The 18,599-nt window shown below is 26.6% G+C and overlaps 1 protein-coding gene across 1 annotated transcript in view; it reads right to left on the bottom strand.

The window, feature by feature from the left end:
- Positions 1-18,295, bottom strand: part of LOC135923246 (uncharacterized) — a 43,263-nt gene extending 24,968 nt beyond the window's left edge. Inside the window, exons 1-3 of the mRNA XM_065457895.1 lie at positions 17,700-18,295; positions 16,187-16,534; positions 15,517-15,647 (exon numbers count right to left, since the gene is read on the bottom strand). Coding sequence (XP_065313967.1) covers positions 15,517-15,647; positions 16,187-16,534; positions 17,700-18,295 — 1,075 coding nt within the window. The remainder of the gene's footprint in view (positions 1-15,516; positions 15,648-16,186; positions 16,535-17,699) is intronic.
- Between the last annotated feature and the right edge of the window lie 304 nt (positions 18,296-18,599).

The raw sequence follows: 18,599 nt of genomic DNA on the forward strand, positions 1-18,599 counted from the left end.
ATTTCGCAAGCCTGAAGATATTTTCTCATAGAGGTGTGGACTTGCGAAATCTGTAGGTTAAGGCTGTTTATCTGGTTAAAATATTGAGTTAACATTTTTTCAAAAGCCGGCTCAAATCTAGTCATATACCAACACTACAAGCTATTCTCATTAAATCAAATGAATGTCATTTTTTTTTTGCCATATTGTACATATTTTTTACGAAAAAAAAGTTTCTAATAATTTGGGTGGGTAAAATGGTAGATAGATATAACACCAAGGAAAATTCGAAATCGATATGAATTCAATAGAAGAAATTAGTAGCGTATTTTTTTTTAGTCAGCATCTGAATTTTGTGGCTTGGAGGGGGTTGGGAGTTTTTCTCCTTGACACCTCCCGCTGCATACGCGCCTGAATATTATAAATATATTATATAGATGCTTTATGGTTGGTTGCAGCATGAAACGATTTTTATAACGTCAACTAATTTTGAATATTCCTTATTTTTTTTCCTTCTATTTTCTTAATTCCATTTCCCCATCTTTTGAATCCTCTTGCACTTATTCGTTAGGATTTACGGCACTATTTTTTTTCCAGAATCAGTTTAGTATAACCCAAATCTAACCTTTAAAAAAAACCTCTGTTGAAGGGAAAATGAGTATTTAAATCTTTCTCTATTTTCTGGAGGCCTAGTTAAGGGTAGGAACCTTTCTCGAAAATTACATCAATCGCTGGTATCAAAATCTGACTAGCTGATCAAGCTCTACAGGTTCCTACAGCCTCCTCATTATTTTTCAAATTGGTTAGTGTGGCAAAAGCAACACTTTAATATTTTTCTTTTAATAAAAGCTTTGAAATATACATTTTATAATAATGATAACATGATTTCGCAATTTTTTTCCTTCTCCAATTCGATAAATCATCAAAAAAAACCCTTATCATCTTTTAAAGTATCTCGATGTGGCTATAGCTTCGAATATTTAGGAGCGTCTAATTAAATAGACTTCTGGCATCTTTGGAAAATGTGATATATGATGGATTAATTAGTTATTACGGTCGAAAACGATCATAATAGCTAATTTTTAACCCTAAAAGCGCTAAAGTTTGAGAGATTGTTTAGTAAAGTGAATTTAACACTAAGCGCGCTTTTGTAATCGAAAATAAATCCCATACGAATTATGGCGTCTTTATTTCTTAGAATTTTGAGATTTTTTTTTATTTTTACTATCAGAAAATATATAATCTGATAAAAGTTAAAACAAAGAAAAACCACTCTAAAAAGTTAAAGCTCTTAATCCTTATGTTGACCAATTGGAAAAACTAGATGGTGTGCGCCCTTTTCAAACAAAGTTTTGTATCGCTTATTCTTCTTTTTTTTTATATAATCTAGAAATTTTAAATCTAAACGTCGCGCTAACCACCTCTCTTTTAAAAAAGGGTTAACTCAATAATTTTATCCAGAAAAAATATCACGCAGGCCTGAACAGTTTGCCCACTAGTGGCACAACGGTTTGAACATCTACTAGCAAAATTTTGAGGTTTGGGCAATATTTTACTGGCTAAAATATCGAGTCAGCCGTTTTTAAAAAATCGGCTCAAATCGAGCCGTTTAACAACATCACTCAGGACTTTAGTATATCAATTGTTCAATCCTATGTGCCATATATGAGCAAAATCTTTAGGCTTACATAATATTTTTCTGGATACAATATTGAGTTATCCGTTTTTATAAAATAGGCTAAAATTGAGCCATATAACAACACTACATATGGGAACCCTAAGATATTTGTTTTTATAATCCAAAAATTAATTATTTATTTTTTCATCTTATATATTTTTTGTTTAAAATTTTTTAAAAAAATTTATAAAATTATCAAAAAAAAAAACAGCTTTTAACAAAAAAAAATTATAAAGGAATAAGCTTTTAATGATTTTATCCCAAAATAAAAATGCATTATTTAATGAAGAAGTTCAAGTTTAATTTCGTTTTTTTAAAAAAAAAAAACTTAAATCTTATTATGATATGATAGTAATCATTTTCATTGCTATCTTCTTCTCATTTTATTTTTAATAAGGAAATATAATGGTTTAATTGCAAATTTTTAGGGGTAATTTGAGGGAAAAAATTTCAACGATAATTACAGAAACAGATGTTATAGGGTTTTTTTTGGGATATAAAATGTGGGATTGAGGGAATAGTAAAAAAACTAACTAATAATATATGTACATATATTTGTTAAAACAAAAATTTATTATAAATGATTATGTAAAAGATAAATTTTTCATAATTATTTTTTTAAAAAAAAACTTTCTCCTACTTTTTCACATACATCTTCAACAACATTTCATTAATTTTTATTATTAAAATTTTTTGATATAATCGAAACAAAATTTTTTTAACTATTGTTTTAAAATTTATATTTAATCAGAAAGTAAGCAAGGATTTCCTATCTAACCTAAACCTCTTAACCCCTCCTATATTAAACTATTGCTATTTAAAAATTCTGTCATCTAAACCCGAACCCAATTTAACCAAAAAATAAAGATATGTAAATCTGTTCTAAAACTCTTTTAACGATTATACAACGATTGGTTTTTTGGTTTAAGATATCAAGTAGTAGTGATCTGCATCGGGTCTAATTTTTCAAGCCCAGCCCGGTCCGAGATTTTTTTATAAAGTTTTGCCCGGTCCAATTCCGATTTTTTTCTTAAAAAAAAATTACGGATCCAGCCAGGCCCGAATTTATTAAAATATAGAAATTAATTTTTATAATTACTCAAAAAAACGATACATGTTATATGGCGTCAAGTTTCTATAAATAAAATCAAATAGCTACTTATGTTACCCTGTAGTAGTGTTTTTATACATAGAATTGATTCCTTCTTCTTATAATAATATAAGTTGACAGGCATAATGATGATAAAAAATGAATACTCTTTATATCATTTTGATAAGTTTGTAAGCGAAAGGATTCAAAAACTGGTTAAAAATTTATTAGAACTAATCAATACCATTTATAACTAACCTAGATTAACGATTCATTTATCAAAAGTGTATTTATACTGAAGTCAAGTTGCCCAGTAGAAGGCCATAATTACTAAATGTCTTTCAATGACGTTTTTAAAGCACTTTAAGTAGATGAATCATTGTTCGTTACGGTTCGGTTCCCATGTTAGTTAGTATATTATATACATTAGAGATCTAGTCCGAGCTGACCCGAACCTATTTTAATAAAATTTAAAAAAAATAATTATTATCCAGGCACACGCAAACGTAATTAGAATTTATTATAATGCCATTTAAAATGACGAACTTGGTTAGTTATTTTTATCCCTCTTTTCAATAAAAAAAATGGGCTAAGGTAAATTGGAATTTTTTAAAGGTCCTTCCAGTTCATTTTCGCCCGCGGGTCGCTAAAAAATTTAGCACCGCCCTGATAATACCAGAAAGGTTTATAAAGTTAACTCTATAGGGTTATGCGGATATGGCTAAGTTAAGCTGTAGTAGATAACCGAATTTCGGTGAAAGTTATAAGTAGAGCAAGCGTTGTGAAATTAATCGCATGGCTTGCTTGTTTGTAAATTACCCAGATGTATATCGCATCGGCTGAGCGAATCGTGTTTACTATAAACAAGGTCCTTATATAGATGTAGTATATATAAATAAAGGACTACCATAGGCATTTAAAAATTAAGAAACGCGTGCTATAAATTATCCATGTTTTAAAAACATGCTAAAAAAGCCAAATTCGCGAAATAAAGCATATTTTTTTTAAAAAAATCGCCCTTAGGACATATATACTTAAAATATAAATGACTTCTAGAAGCGAAAATTTAAATTTCAAATTTTCGTGTGGTCAAAAAATTTATAAGAAGAAAAAAAAAACTATATTTTTCCAAGAAATGATTCCCATTATCGCTATGACGAGAATTTAAATTGAATTTATATATGAAATTTCCTAATATATATTTTTTTTCTCTAATAAATCTAAAACACAGTATTTGTCATTTAAAATAATTTTTCAAATTTAAATTATTTTTTTCTTCGCTAGGGGGAATTAGGATGTTTATTTTTAAAGCAATCTTTCCCTTTCTTTTTTTAAGATAATATAAAAATCTTTTTGAATTTTATTTTCAATTTCAAATATTTACAAATTATAAATTACACAAATAGAAGAAGAAAATAATTAAATTATAAAGTTATCAATATAGTGATCAAGATTTCCGGAGAAATATATCTTAAATAAATTAACCAAATGAATGTCAAAATATTTCCACATTTTGAGAGATATTTCTTTTGTTAGAAGCTTTATCTAGAATGCTTAAAATTCTTAGCTATTTTTTGATTTTAACTTAAATTCCTTTTTTTAAGAATTCAGCATATTTTTTTTATGGCATTAGCTAGTATTGTTAAATGGACCGATTTAAGCCGACTTTTAAAAACGGCTGATTCAATATTTTATCCATAACAATTTTACGCAAGCCTGAAGATTTTGTTCATAGAGGTCACATGGTCATCTTTTAACGAAATTTCGAGATTTATGCAATATATTTCTGGCGAAAATACTGAGTCAGCCATTTTTAAAAATCGTCTCAAGTCAAGCCATTTAAATAACACTATCATTATCCCGAGAGACTATTAATTTATTAATCATTTAACGTTAGAAATATACCTAAAAATGAATCATCTAAAATTTTAATTTTGTAAGTATAATTAAAAGAATATGAAATAAAAAATAAATATTTAATATTTTTATTTTACCAATATGGAACGAATATTCCTAATTCCTGGAACAATGGGACAATTATGATCAATTTAAAATAAAAAGTTTACAATTTAGTTTACACATATGATTATGAAGATATTTAAACAAATTTTGTTCCTACCCAAGAATTTTTTTTTACACAATTATTAAAATATCCAAATTAATCGTCTGCCTTTTTTTTTATTATTTAACATTTTTCTTTCTTTCTATTTTTTTCGTTATAAGTCCATATGATAAAAATTAATTATTAAAGATTATTCAAAAAAAGAAGGAAAAATTAATGTAAGCCCGAAAAATATTATGAATATTTTATATTCCTAAATAAAATATATTAATTTATGCTAATATTTTGAAAATAGAATATTAAAAACTTATTTTTATATTTTTCTCCACTGACATTATTCTCCATTGGATAGGTAGTACTAAGATGCCGTAAACCTCAACGACATATATCTAGAATAGCGAATTCGAAACATTTCTACAGAAGACGGTTCCGTATTCGAGGCCCTAATCTTTTTTTTTCAACAAACCTTCTTAGTTGAAGTTTCTTAGATTCTAGTAATATCAAAACTTTCGAGTGAATCTTAAATTATTTTGAACAATATTACATTTGTTTTGTTATTTCTGGGATTTCAGATATAAGTCTTGGGTCAGGTTTTTAGTTTTGAACATTCCCTGAGGGTTCTTATTTCCGGTCCAAACTTTGGTTTTAGGAAACTATTTTATTATATATAAAAAACGAAAATGTTTTTTTTGAATTTTTTTTTATACTTAACAATTGTTTTTTATTATTTATTTATTTAATATCGTGATTTAAATTATTAACTTTTTTAAAATCAATAATATTAATCTTTGGTTAAAGAAGGCTTTTTATTTATAAAATACAAAATTATTTATCCTGATATCTTTATATATAAAATATTATATATTTTATTAATAAAGCATTTTAATGAAAAATTTTCTGGAAATTTTATATAAGTTTTTACATTTTATCCTTTAGGTAATAGAGAAGAATTTTAATGATTTTTTTAATATTATATAATATAAATTGAAATAATGATGTTTAAATCACGTTTAAATTATATATATTTTTAAAAATGTCATTAAAATAATTATTGAAGAAATCTTTTCTTTAAAAAATAATATAAATATAAAAACTTTTTCTATTTAATAATTGATTTTATAAAACTAAAATAGATAATATATATTATGAATCCTCTATACAAAAACATAAAAATTTTAAATAGAAAATATTTTTATATTGCTTATACAATGTTGCAAAGGGAAATTCTTATTTTTTTCAAAATTTAAAAGATAATTTTTTTCTTCATTACAGGCAGGCTATTTTTTTGGATTTATTAATTTAACATTTAATAAATAATAAAATATAATTTTTTTCTTTTTAATTTGAAATCAATAATAAAATATAAAAATATTTATTTAATTATATTAAAAATATATATATAATATAATTTCAAAAAATCCACAACCATTTTGTTTAAAAATGTTAATAAGTAATATTATTAAATATAATTGCTTTTGATAATATTTACGATTATGAAATAAAACTTTTTTATATATATATTTAGAATAAAAAATCCATTAGCCATCTTTTGGCGATTTTTCTAAAAAATATTTTCCTTGTTTTAAATTTTTTTTTTTTATTAATATAATTTTAATTTAATTTTCTTTATTTTTATAATGGGATAAAAAGGTCTTTTCGAGAGAGAATTAATTTTTTATTTTTTAAATAATATTTAATGAGATATATTTAAAATTGGTTATTAAAAAAAACTATAATTGAAAATAAATCAATAGAGATTGCATAAGGTCAAAACTTTTTTCTTTCCTATTAAAAAAATATTGAAAAATTATGGTTTTTTTAAAGATAATTTATTTCAAATTTATTATATTCAAAATAATTAGTTTGTGCGGTGAAAAGTTTTAAGTTATTGGCAGAGGAAGGGGGGGAGGAGGTTTATTTAAATAACAATTGATTACATATGTTAATAAGATTGGTCATTATATATTTGCTTTTAAGGTAAGTCACTTGTGGGATGTTTTAGGACTAATAAAGATAAAAAAAGCCTTATTAAATTATTATGTAGAGTATATGTAAGGAGGAACCACAGCGGGTCGCGAGTCAAGTTAGAAACATTTCAATAATTTTGAAAAAATACGAAAGCTCAGAGAGAGTGAAATTCAGTTAGAATAAAATTATGATACGAGTGTTTATGACAAAATATATCATTTTTATATCAGGATCTTTTGATTTTATTTAAATATATATATGTTTTTTTAACCTTATATATTGGGCAAAATAAAATATAACACTTTTCCGTGAAGAGTTTTCAAGATCAAACCGAGATAGGTAAAATGATTCAACTCTCCTCTATCAAAAAGCATGTTTTTTTTATTATATGATAATATTATTATTAGCTTCTCTTTTAAGTGAACAGTAAGGGTCTCGTGAAGACCATGTTGGGACATTTGTGTCTAGTAAAAAAAACAATGCTGCACTATTATTATAGATACTACTTATTAGGACCTTGTCTTACTCCATTTTTTTAGCACTGCATTTAAAACGCTTTCAAAGTAATGAGTTAAAAATGAATATCTTATCTTGAGTTTCATTGAAAGCGTTATAAACGCAGCGTTAGAAAACTGGACAGAGACTAAGCCTTATTTTGTCTATAAATTTTACATTTTTAATAAAATTAAATATTATATTTTAAATATTCCAATGCATGGCTTCGCTTTCAGATTTTTCACCTATTTGTGGCCAAGAAAAGTTTAAATATTTCTAAATATAACAAATTCAAAAGATTTATCAAATACGTTCGGTAGAAACAGTAGTGGCTTAGTGATTTATCCAATGAGTAAGGGGGAGGATCAAACAAATTTTTGGGTGGTCACCTTCATATCGCCCATTCTGTGTGACCTTTGATTGGGTCCCGCCTGATTAATCATTTTAGACGTGGTTATTTATATTCGACGCTAAAGTAACTGAACAACTGGAAGAACTAATCCTAAAATCTATGCCAATGTTTCGTGCTATATTAGTAAATATGATTGGTCTAAACAGTTTAATAACCAGTGTAAAGGAATTAATTATTAGCCAATAAGATATTGGGATTAAAAACATTTTTTTTTGAAAGTTTTATCAATAGCGGATAATTATATATTGTTTGTTTTAATCTATTTGGTAGACACATTAACAATATATTTTTTTTTAAAGTACATTAGCAAAATAATAAAAAGAATTACTAAATGTATGATTTGCGGTAATATTTGGCGCCTTATTAATTCCTCTCTCAGTTCTAAGAAACAGAGTTATAAATAAAATAAAAATAAAATGTGGCCTTATAGTAATTATTTCTGGATTTTTTTCACTCAATTTTCTTTTAAATAGAAGAAAAAATTTATGAGATGAGAAAGTTTTAATGACATAAAAGCAAATTATTTAAAATTATGAAAAAAATATAAAATTCTAACTAATATTAATATACATAGGGGTAGAGGATAAACTCAGACTCCCTTATCAGCCACAGGTTAACAGATTACCGTTTTAGATATTAGCCGATAAATTTAGTAAAAGTTTCTAAGGTTAAGATGTTTTAACAAAATCGATTTAAGATATAATGTCTTTTTTTTGAAAGAAATATTTTGGGGAGAAATGATAACTCAATTCTAGAAATGTCAGAAAAAAAATTCTTATATATTAAAACCCAATGACCCTCAATTAAACTAAGTGCCCACTAAAGGCAAAAAATTATTTATTTTTATTTTTCGAAAATTGTATAAAATTATTTAATAAACCAATCAGAATCAATTTTTTTGGGACTACTCAATATTTCTAAATGACCTTCCGGGAAAACACTAAATACAGTAATGTTCATCAGATTTTTTTAAATAAAAACCAATCCACTTTCTATGTTATCTTTTTTTCTCTCTTTAGCTTTCACCTTTTCTGGTGGTAAGCTCCTTCAACATCTCTCTCCACTTTATGTTATTCATAGAATCTCTTTTATCTAATTTAGACTTCTTTATATTGGTTCTAACTTTATGGCCCCATTCAAGTTTTGGCCTTCCTCTTTTGCGTTTGCCCATCACTTCCAAACTCTCAACCTTATTTCCTATGTAGTTCATAGGCCTTCTCATTGTGTGCCCATACCACCTAAGTCTGTTTACCATTAACTTAGTCTTAATAGGCACTACCTTTAAACTAATTAGTATTCTTGTATTGCGCACTTTATCCTTTCTTGTTTTACCCCAGCAATCATCCTCAGCATTTCCATTTCCATAGTTTGTAGACTTCTCTCTTCTGCTTCCCCTTGGTTGACCCTGTTTCCGAACTTTATAGAATAGTTGGCTGTACTATGGAACTGTAAATTTTTCCTTTTAATATGTTATCTATTGTCCTAAGAATTATTTTAATCCGCATCGCAAGCCGCGTCATAGTCTTCGCCGAGCTATCAATGCGTTTTTTCTTTCGAAACCATAGTAAGAATTGATCAAAGGAAATAAATGATGGTTATAATAATCTGAATTAAAACTGTAAAAAAAAGAAAGAATTAATACATACAAATATAAATATTTATTAAAACCAATATATTATTACAAAATTAAAACACTTTTTTACAAACGTGATAATATATAGTATATACACAAAAAAAAAATGAAAATATATTAATTTTTAAATAATAAAATGTTTATGGTCATCAAATTTCTTTTAATAATCACACATTATTTATTATAATAACGCCATTTCGGAATTAATTATGTTTTAACATTTAAAAAAATATATAAAAATTAAAGTATTTATGTGTTATATACTAATTGGCCATTAATGTCAAAAACTATAATACACCGGACGTATATTTTTATATTTAAAGTGATAATTCATTACTGCTAAAAGTATTTTAATAAAAAGGAATCAACTAATTATCTTTGCTATGAAAATTTTCTGGGGGAAAATTAATGAATATAATTAGTATTTAGTCTCTGGAAAGATGCGGATACAAAACCTGCTGTTCCACTCAGTATTATTATTATCGAATAACTGGTCCCCTAATGAGGAAACTATGAAATTATGTATCACTGTCGAAAAATTTTGGATTATTTTATATCTTTGAACACATTTTAGTATATTTTAGCTAATTTTAATTGTTTTTTTTAATGTTTTTGATGGTTAAAAGTTATTTAAAAATAATCATGATAATAACATATTTTATTTGATTATTAATCATAAGTTTTATATACTATAAAGTAAGCAATGGTGTAGCCAGGATTTATTCTTGGGAGAGAGTTTGAATATTAGGGGTTGGGGTCGGCTTAGCCCCTAAATCCCATTTGTCCGGCCTTCGGAAGGGTCCCTCATAAAAAATATTATATATGATTGATTTTACCGTGCTTATCTTTATATCATCTCCTTTAGAGTTGACTGAACAATTGGAAGTATATATTCTAATTTGTGCTTTATCTATATCTGACTTTAACCGATATAGTAGCCAGCTTAAATGAAAAAAAAATATTAGTAACAAAATTTTGGCTATTACGATTAAAAAGCGACCGAAATCGTTATTCTGAAAATTTATCAACGTTTAGTCAATTGTAAATTAATTTAATCTGTTTGGTTGAAGTATGAAAAGAATGATAAGCTTAGGGTAGAAAATCTTATTAGTTTAGGAAATCGCGATTTCAGTTTATCTGCAGTATTTGTCGAGAGAGAAGAAAAAAATTGGCATTATGCTATAATGGAAATATTTTTTTAAAAAATAAACTATGTATCTGGGTGCCTGACTAGTAGCATTAATTCTTTACTCAAATGTATAACCACAAAAAGAAAGTGAGTTATAAACAAAATGAAAACTGCTACGTCACGCTTTGAACGCGAAGTTAGCCAAGTTTCATAGAAAAATCTGAAACTTATTACCAAACCATTAAATAAGGCTTTATAAGGAACATTTTATTCATTAATAGAATTATTGGTAAAAAAAAAATCAAAATTAGCAGAATTCCAGAAGGGAGAATATAAAAGTTGTATCTGCTGGGTTGCATTAATATTTAGTGCCTACTAAATCGCCCTAATGTCTAATATAAAATGCCGTATTTCAATGGTTATTTTAAAATTTCCATCTATCTTTATTGTTTTAAATTTTTCTGCCTCTTTAGTCAAGTTTTAAGAAAGATGGATAAACGGGTTAGTAATGAGCAGAGTTGTTAAAAGATACTTTTTAAATGGATCTAGATACAGATATATCGTATAAAATAATATCTAGATACCGATATTTTATTCAAAAATCTATCTAGATACAGATACCACATTTTTATATATATACTTGTATCTAGATCCTTTAACAACTCTGGTAATGAGATTCTGCGTAGTAGTGATGTTAAACGGCTCGATTTGTGCCGATTCTTAAATACGGCAAACTTAATATTTTATCCAGAATAATATTAACCAACCCTAAAGATTTTGGTCATAGATGGCACAAAGTTTTCGACTTCCATTAGCGAAATATCGAGACTTATAGAAAATATTTTCTGACTCTAGCTCTACGATATTTAAAAAATTTCCTTACTGAATTTATATACAAGTGATATTATCGATCCGTTCAAAGAAACTTATTTTTTTCTAGTATAATTTTTTTCTAAAAATAATTTATCATTATGTTCGCGGGTAATACATACGAATATGAATGACTTCCTTAATCAAACTTTTCCATCTCCTTTTAAATTGTTTAGCAATCATCGGTTTTTTTAAAAAATATTCAATGCTTAAGTATTTAACTCTTGGAAAATACGGTTTATATTTTTGTGGTAAAATATGCGACCCCAAAATTTGGAGCTCCGTCTCACTTGTTTATTTGAGCTTTAAAAAAGCAATAAGATTTATCTATTTACAAATAGGCCGGAAAAGTTAGATAGAGTGATAAGCTCATGCAAAAAGAATGCCAGAAAACCGGGCCATCTCATGAAAGCAATATTTATCATGAAAGTGCTACATTACAATCCAGGTAGTGAAGTGCAAGGGTCGTCTTGTGGAGTCCTTGTTCTGGGGCAAAGTGGTAGAAGCTATGACCAGAAAGAGAGCAAATAAAAAGACCAAATGGAAATGAAAGGCGTGAATATGATTAGTGGACTAATGCAAAGTTTTTCTGGCAGAGTAAATTCTATTACTGGTTTGCTACTTGTTGAAAATTGAGTAGATGAAAAGGATATTCCAAAAGATTGTGGCAACCATAATTTTATAAAATATCATTAGTAAACCAATACTCAGTGTTGCGAAATTGTATAGCTTACCAGTTGACAGAAGTGATGAAAAGAAAGATATATTTTATGGTATGATTGTGGAGATATTAAATTAGATGTGCTTCAGAGAATTAATACTGGAAAACCACCTGAACGCTATGAAGGAGCTCATGCGAACTTTCATTTTGGGGTGTGAGGAAGGTTAAAATTTGAAAATTCATGTTATTAATTTAAGGTCAACTTAATATATTTGTTTTTTGAGAAGTATTTTTATTTTATTCGAGTATATTTTTTTTCACCTTTTGCCCATGTAGCTGAGTCTTAGGCAATTTTTTTGGCTAAAGTTTAGGTGTATTTGATCTGTTTAATCAAGCCTTAGCTAAAATGTTATTTTATTTTTTTATCTATAAATATGACAATCATATCGTCATTTTAAAATATTTTAATTATTTTAATGAAAATAGGTTTAAAGATCAATTTTTGAAATATGCTTTAGTAGTGAAAGTTTTATAATTGCCAATTTCTTATTTTTTAAACTTTCAATTCTTTTACGTAGAAATAGGTAAAAATGGTTATATATGATTTAGTAATCATAATGGTATAATGTAATTTGGAATGGTGGCAGGAAAGTCATAATTTTTATTTTTATAGATTAATAATTTTTGACTTATTGATTTTAAAAAGCACTAAAATTTGGGACCGATTATGCTAATAGTATATTAAGAAATGAGATGTGCCAATATGAATCTCTAAATTTCAGTTGATAAGATCAATATTTAATGGGGAAGAAAACCCAGTAAAACATGAATGGCCTCCTACTATGCCAGACCGCACCTAAAAAGTGATAGACCTATATGTTAGTTATGAATTGGAAAGCTAACCTTAACCAATTGTTATAGTTAAGGTGTTTGATTGAGTTAGAATTTTATATTGTATTTAATTTTTTCTTATTACAAATTTTTAATTATTCTTCAAAATATCTTAAATGATAAATATAAGCAAGTGTGGAAAACAATGTTAATAATATCTTTCTATTTCCAAATATTTTCAAAAATTCTTTTTAATGGAATAATATATTTATGAAATAATATATATTCACAATTTTTAGGTTTTCAATGTTCAGAAAGGTTTGCTGATATATAAGCAATGTCGTTCATTGAAATATTGGAAGCTAATATTCTTAAGAGAACAATGTCATTTGAGTAGCGGAAGGAATATTCCAGAATATGGGACTTTTTTTAAAATTGTTTAAAATAGAAAAAAAATGGGAACTTCAATTTGAAAAACATTTTCAAGCTTAACCTGGACTTTTTTTTGGGAAATTATTTGGCTCAACCATTTATGGCTATTCTCAAATTTCTCTCTGATTCGACCCTCGATTTTAAAATTAATTTCGGATTGATTTGGATTGGAAAATAGAAAAAATTATTTCATTTATTTATTTTGTTTTTTTTAATATTTATTTATGAAAATTAACATTTCAATAACCATAAAATTTGCTTATTGCCATTAAAAGTTTACTTATAATTTTTCTTTTCAATATCGAATAAATAAAATTCGGAGCAAACTTGTACCCTATTTCTAAACCAAAATTTTTGACTTCCGATCTTTGGGAGGAAAAAAAATGCCAGAATCGAAATCGAAATTTATATATTTTTAAGATTGGAGACCTAAAAAAATAGGTCCGATACAGGGGGCTAATAATTAATATGATTTAATGTAATTTTTTTAAAAAATTTATGACTGGTAAGGCTTTTTAAATTGTCATTTTTTTAGCCAGAATTCAATGTGCCTATAATTCTGCAATTTTTTTTGCAACATCGCAGTAATTTAAAGTGATAGATAATTTCGCATGTTGGTGTGGATTTTATATGGCAACATAATATAAACAAAATCCTCAACCTAGCAAGGGTCAGGGTTGGACAAATTTGTAATACAAATTCAAAAACAAATGTATTTTAAATATGAATACTTAAATACCTATCAAAATATTTACAAAAAAAAGGTATTTCTAAATACAAATACTTTTGAACGAAAATATTTTACACAAATAGATACTTCTCCAGAATACTTTTTTTGCTAGGTTATTTTTTTTATTATCAACCATTTTCTCTATATTTATCGGTTATGTACAGTGTAATAGGTAAACATTATATATAATATATCTATTGTCGCAATTATATAATAGTTGCAAATATAAATTGTTGATTTTAGTTTTATTTTTAGTTGAGCACATATATTACATTAAGCTTTCACTGTATTATTGAATTTTTGATATCTAAAAAATAATTACCACCTAAAATTGTCAAATTACATTTAGAGAATGTTGATGTTGTCACATAATTAATGCAAAAATATCTTATATACATAATAGTTTAATAAAGAAACTTTTTTTTCCTCAATTGGTATATCTTCCCCATCTTCAAAAAAAAATTTCATACCTTCGTTTTCGTTTGAAATCATAATAGATACAAAATACATTTTTATTTTTCGTTTAAAATAACAGATACTAAATACTTTCTTAAATATTCAAATAAATACTAAATACAAATGCAAGAAAGTAATTGTATTTACCATACTGCCCAAACCTGACAAGATAGATAAATTATAAATACAAATATTTAAAATGAAAATTTAGTTGCAAATATATTTATTTAGATGTAAATAAATTTTTTCGAGTCATTATGAAAATGATATCTTAGAAATAATATGATTCACATATATTTCCCTAAATAATTTCAGCATAGTTGAAAGTATTGAATATGTATTTTCCTACCCTACTACATCAAATAAAAAAAACGGGAAATTTCTTATTCATACCTCATAAAATAAAAAAGGGAAATTTCTGATTCACAGTTATTCTTTGACGGACTATCTGCTAGTAATTGTATATAATTATATAAGAAAGAAAACATCAATTCTCTAATTAAACATATTTTGTAAAATATAATCAAATAATAAATATATCTTCTATTTATAATTTTCTAAAATTTAGTAACTTTCAATAACAATAAAAAATAATATTTATGATGCATAGTGCCTGGTTAGTCTAATTTCTAAACAGTAATCTGTTTAGCCGGCTATATAGCTTTCTCTAAACAGCCTAAAGAGAAAGAGGCAATTTAGATTTGCATAAAGGGTAAAAGCGTCTTTGTAGATTTACAAATAACATATACATATTTATAAAACAATCCAAGAAATGGGTGTCGCTAGTTCAAAATCTGCTTAGCCAGGGCAAAACAGAAATATAAATTTTATAAATAAGATGGCCCAAGGACAGGGCCTCACAATTTAAAAATAAAAGAAAATAATTGATTATACGTGTACAAATATAATATTTTTTTCCTCGAAAAAAAAAAACCCCCATAAAATCTTATAAATCAGTACGGTAAATAAAACACTTTTTTCCTCTAATAATAAAAAGGGGACGCGAATCGACCCCTGAATAATATGGGGCCATCTTTATGGACGATAAAATATAAGAAAGGCCTATTCATGGTAATTTGATCTGGAAAACTTCTGTAACCAAAGTCGGATTCCACGACAGCAGCACCTTCAGAGCCTTCGGCAGTAATTTCCAATTTAACTTTATGGTTTATCCTGCTAACGGTCAATTCTGAACCTTCTACAATATTATCGATACCATAGCTTAATAAAAAAAAATTTCATACAAATTTATTCAGATAAATTAAATTATAATTTCACCTTATCAATTTCAGTAAAATGGGTATAAAATAGAGATCTGAATCGAGCAACCAAATAACTTTAGGCCCGACCCGAATTTTCTTAAAAAATATTAGGCCCGGCCAGTACGTTCTCTTTTATCTTAGGATTAATTCTATCATTATATTAATAATCCATCAATATTTTATTCCCACGAGATACAAAAAAAAGAATGAATATAGGATAGATTATATCTAGTGTTGCTAAGCACTTGAGCCAGTTTTTAAAGAGGGCTAACTCAATGTTTTATCCAAAAAAAAATATTACACGTAAGCAATGAGAATTTCGCTCATAGATGGCACAAAGGTTTGGACACCTATTAGCGAAATCTCGAGGCTTAGGCATACATTTTTCTGGCTACAAAATTGATTTAGCCGTTTTTAAAAATCGCTTCAAATAAGAGCCGTTTAACAACACTAGATAATATCAATATAAATTATTTTTTTTTCATAATAGTTTTTCACTCTCTCCAGCATTTAAGTTCTTCCGATAGCATATCTAATATCGAGATCTCGAACTCTTCGTCAATCTTCGGAATGTAAAGGTTAGAGACAATTTCTCGCGCGTTAGCTATTCCATCAAAAAGGCCCTGTGGGTACTTGATCAGATTTGTCTCAACTAGCGACAATTGTATTGTTTTATTAATGGGTATTAGCAAAATTAGCTTGAAATCTTCTCTGTAAAAATCTTTAACAATGATTTTTGCCTTTAATAAATCGTTCTTATTCACTAATAGCTTCATATCCTCGCCTTTCAGCATATCGATACTTTTAGAGCCAGATTCACCAAAAAATGTGAACTTTTCCATATCTCTAAATTGTTATAATTTATGTGTATAAATTTTTTTTTTTTTAAAAAAAATACAAAACAAGGAAAAAGTACCCGAATAAAAAATGGAAAGGTCTCAATCATAATAGTACAAAAGTGCTATAAAAAAAGTAAGCTAAAAGACTCGGAAAAAAGTTTAGATCGAAATGGGAAAAATCCCGATCAAAAAAGTAAAAAAAGTGTCAATCAAAAAAGGAAAAATTTTAATTTAAAAAAGTAAAATTTGCATTCAAAAAAATATTGGCATTTATTTTTGTAAACTTTATTTTTTATTGTTTTATTAATTAAACCTGAAATGTCATATTATGACATTTTTTAAAAAAAAAGATTTTTGGTTATTTAATATTTTCTTTCTTTCTAATTTTTTACTATCTAACTTAAATTTTTAAACCATTAATATTTTCTTTCTCAAATTTCTTAATTCCCCTATTTTTTAAAAATGATTTCTTCTATTTCCCCTATTCATCTCAATTCTCTAAAAAAATTTATTCTTTTTCCATTTTTTTCCACCCATAATCTTATTACGATACTTGAAAATAAAGTAATCTCAGCAAATCTATAAAGTAGCTTTTTTGATATATTATCCTTATCTTGTAGAACTTTTCCCTCTTTGTCGGACCTTTCCCTCCTTTTTGATGGGTAACTTTTCCAAAGTTTTGAGTAATTTTCATATTTTGATTGAATTTTTTCCTTTTTAGATAAGATTCTTTCATCTTATGATTGAAATTTTCTTTTTGGATAAAATTCTTTCATCTTATGATTGAAACTTTTGCCTGTTTTTGATTGGAACTTTTCTTTTTTTGAATTAGAAGCCCTGTATATGATTATACACGAATAACTTCCAGAAAAGAATAATTTTTATTGATACAAATTTAATTTTAAAGACCGAGTTTCTATGACAACATTTCTATTCGAACTAAAGCCATTAAAAAGATGACAGTTTTATTTCTATATACAATGCCACATTTTAGAGGATGCTATGCAGGATCATTAACCCCCCTTACACGTAGTATATTATACTAAGATAACTCTATATCCTTATTTACAAATTTTGAGCAAAAAAATTAAGATTTCATACCTATATCAAACCTTAAAAATTATAAATATATTTTATTTTCAAGTAATACATATATATACATACATAAATACTTATTAAAAGGTTCCTTCCAAGTGCCTTTGAAATAGAGAGAATTCACTGACATAAGAACGATGTAGGGATCTACTTGGTCAGTTTTTACGAAATCTTTTATCAATCCATTCGTGTTATCGGATATTCTTTGGTTAATCGTACCGATGACACTTTCCAAGTTAAATCTAAAGTCTACGGATCCTACAAAGGCTCCGAAAACATCTTTGACAACCCGTGCATACGCTTCATTTAATTGGACATCGGATTTGGCGTACAAGTCGTTATTGATGTTTAGGGTTAAATTTCCGTCTCGTTTTATTTCCCTTAGAAGCCCCATCACCCTCCGAATTTCGCTGTAATCCGATTTGTCGGTTAGGCCATATATTCGCACATCGCACCGCTTCGTTCCGACGTTTAATACACTCAAAGCCAGTTCCAAATTAAAAGGAGAAAATAAGTAATTCAGGGTCTGCTTGATGGCAGTAAAGTCGGACAAATAATTAGAAAATCTAATTTGAGGTAATAGCAGAATTTGACCCTCAAGGAGATTAAATTTATTCAACAAGCATAAGCATAATAATGATAAGAGAGTAATTATCAGTTTCAAACTACCCATCTTTGTACGTTTAAAACTTTTATATTTTTAAAATATTTATTTGACTAATTTTATTTTTCAAATATAAAATATATTTGAAATATGAGTAATATTATCCCAATTCAGATATATATATTTAAGAAATTTATTTCTAACAAAAGTGTGCCATGTTTTTATTTTGTTTTTAGCCAAATCAAATAAGTTTGTACATTTTTAAGAAGAAAAAATAAAAGCTATTTCGAATAAAACGCTCTATAAAAATAAATTACCCGTGATTTAAAGAAATTTAAATTATTGATATGTTTTAAAAAAATTTATCTAGAGT

Source organism: Gordionus sp. m RMFG-2023, chromosome 2, assembly GCF_954871325.1.
Source record: "Gordionus sp. m RMFG-2023 chromosome 2, tfGorSpeb1-WG-v2, whole genome shotgun sequence".
NCBI lineage: Eukaryota > Metazoa > Nematomorpha > Gordioida > Chordodea > Parachordodidae > Gordionus > Gordionus sp. m RMFG-2023.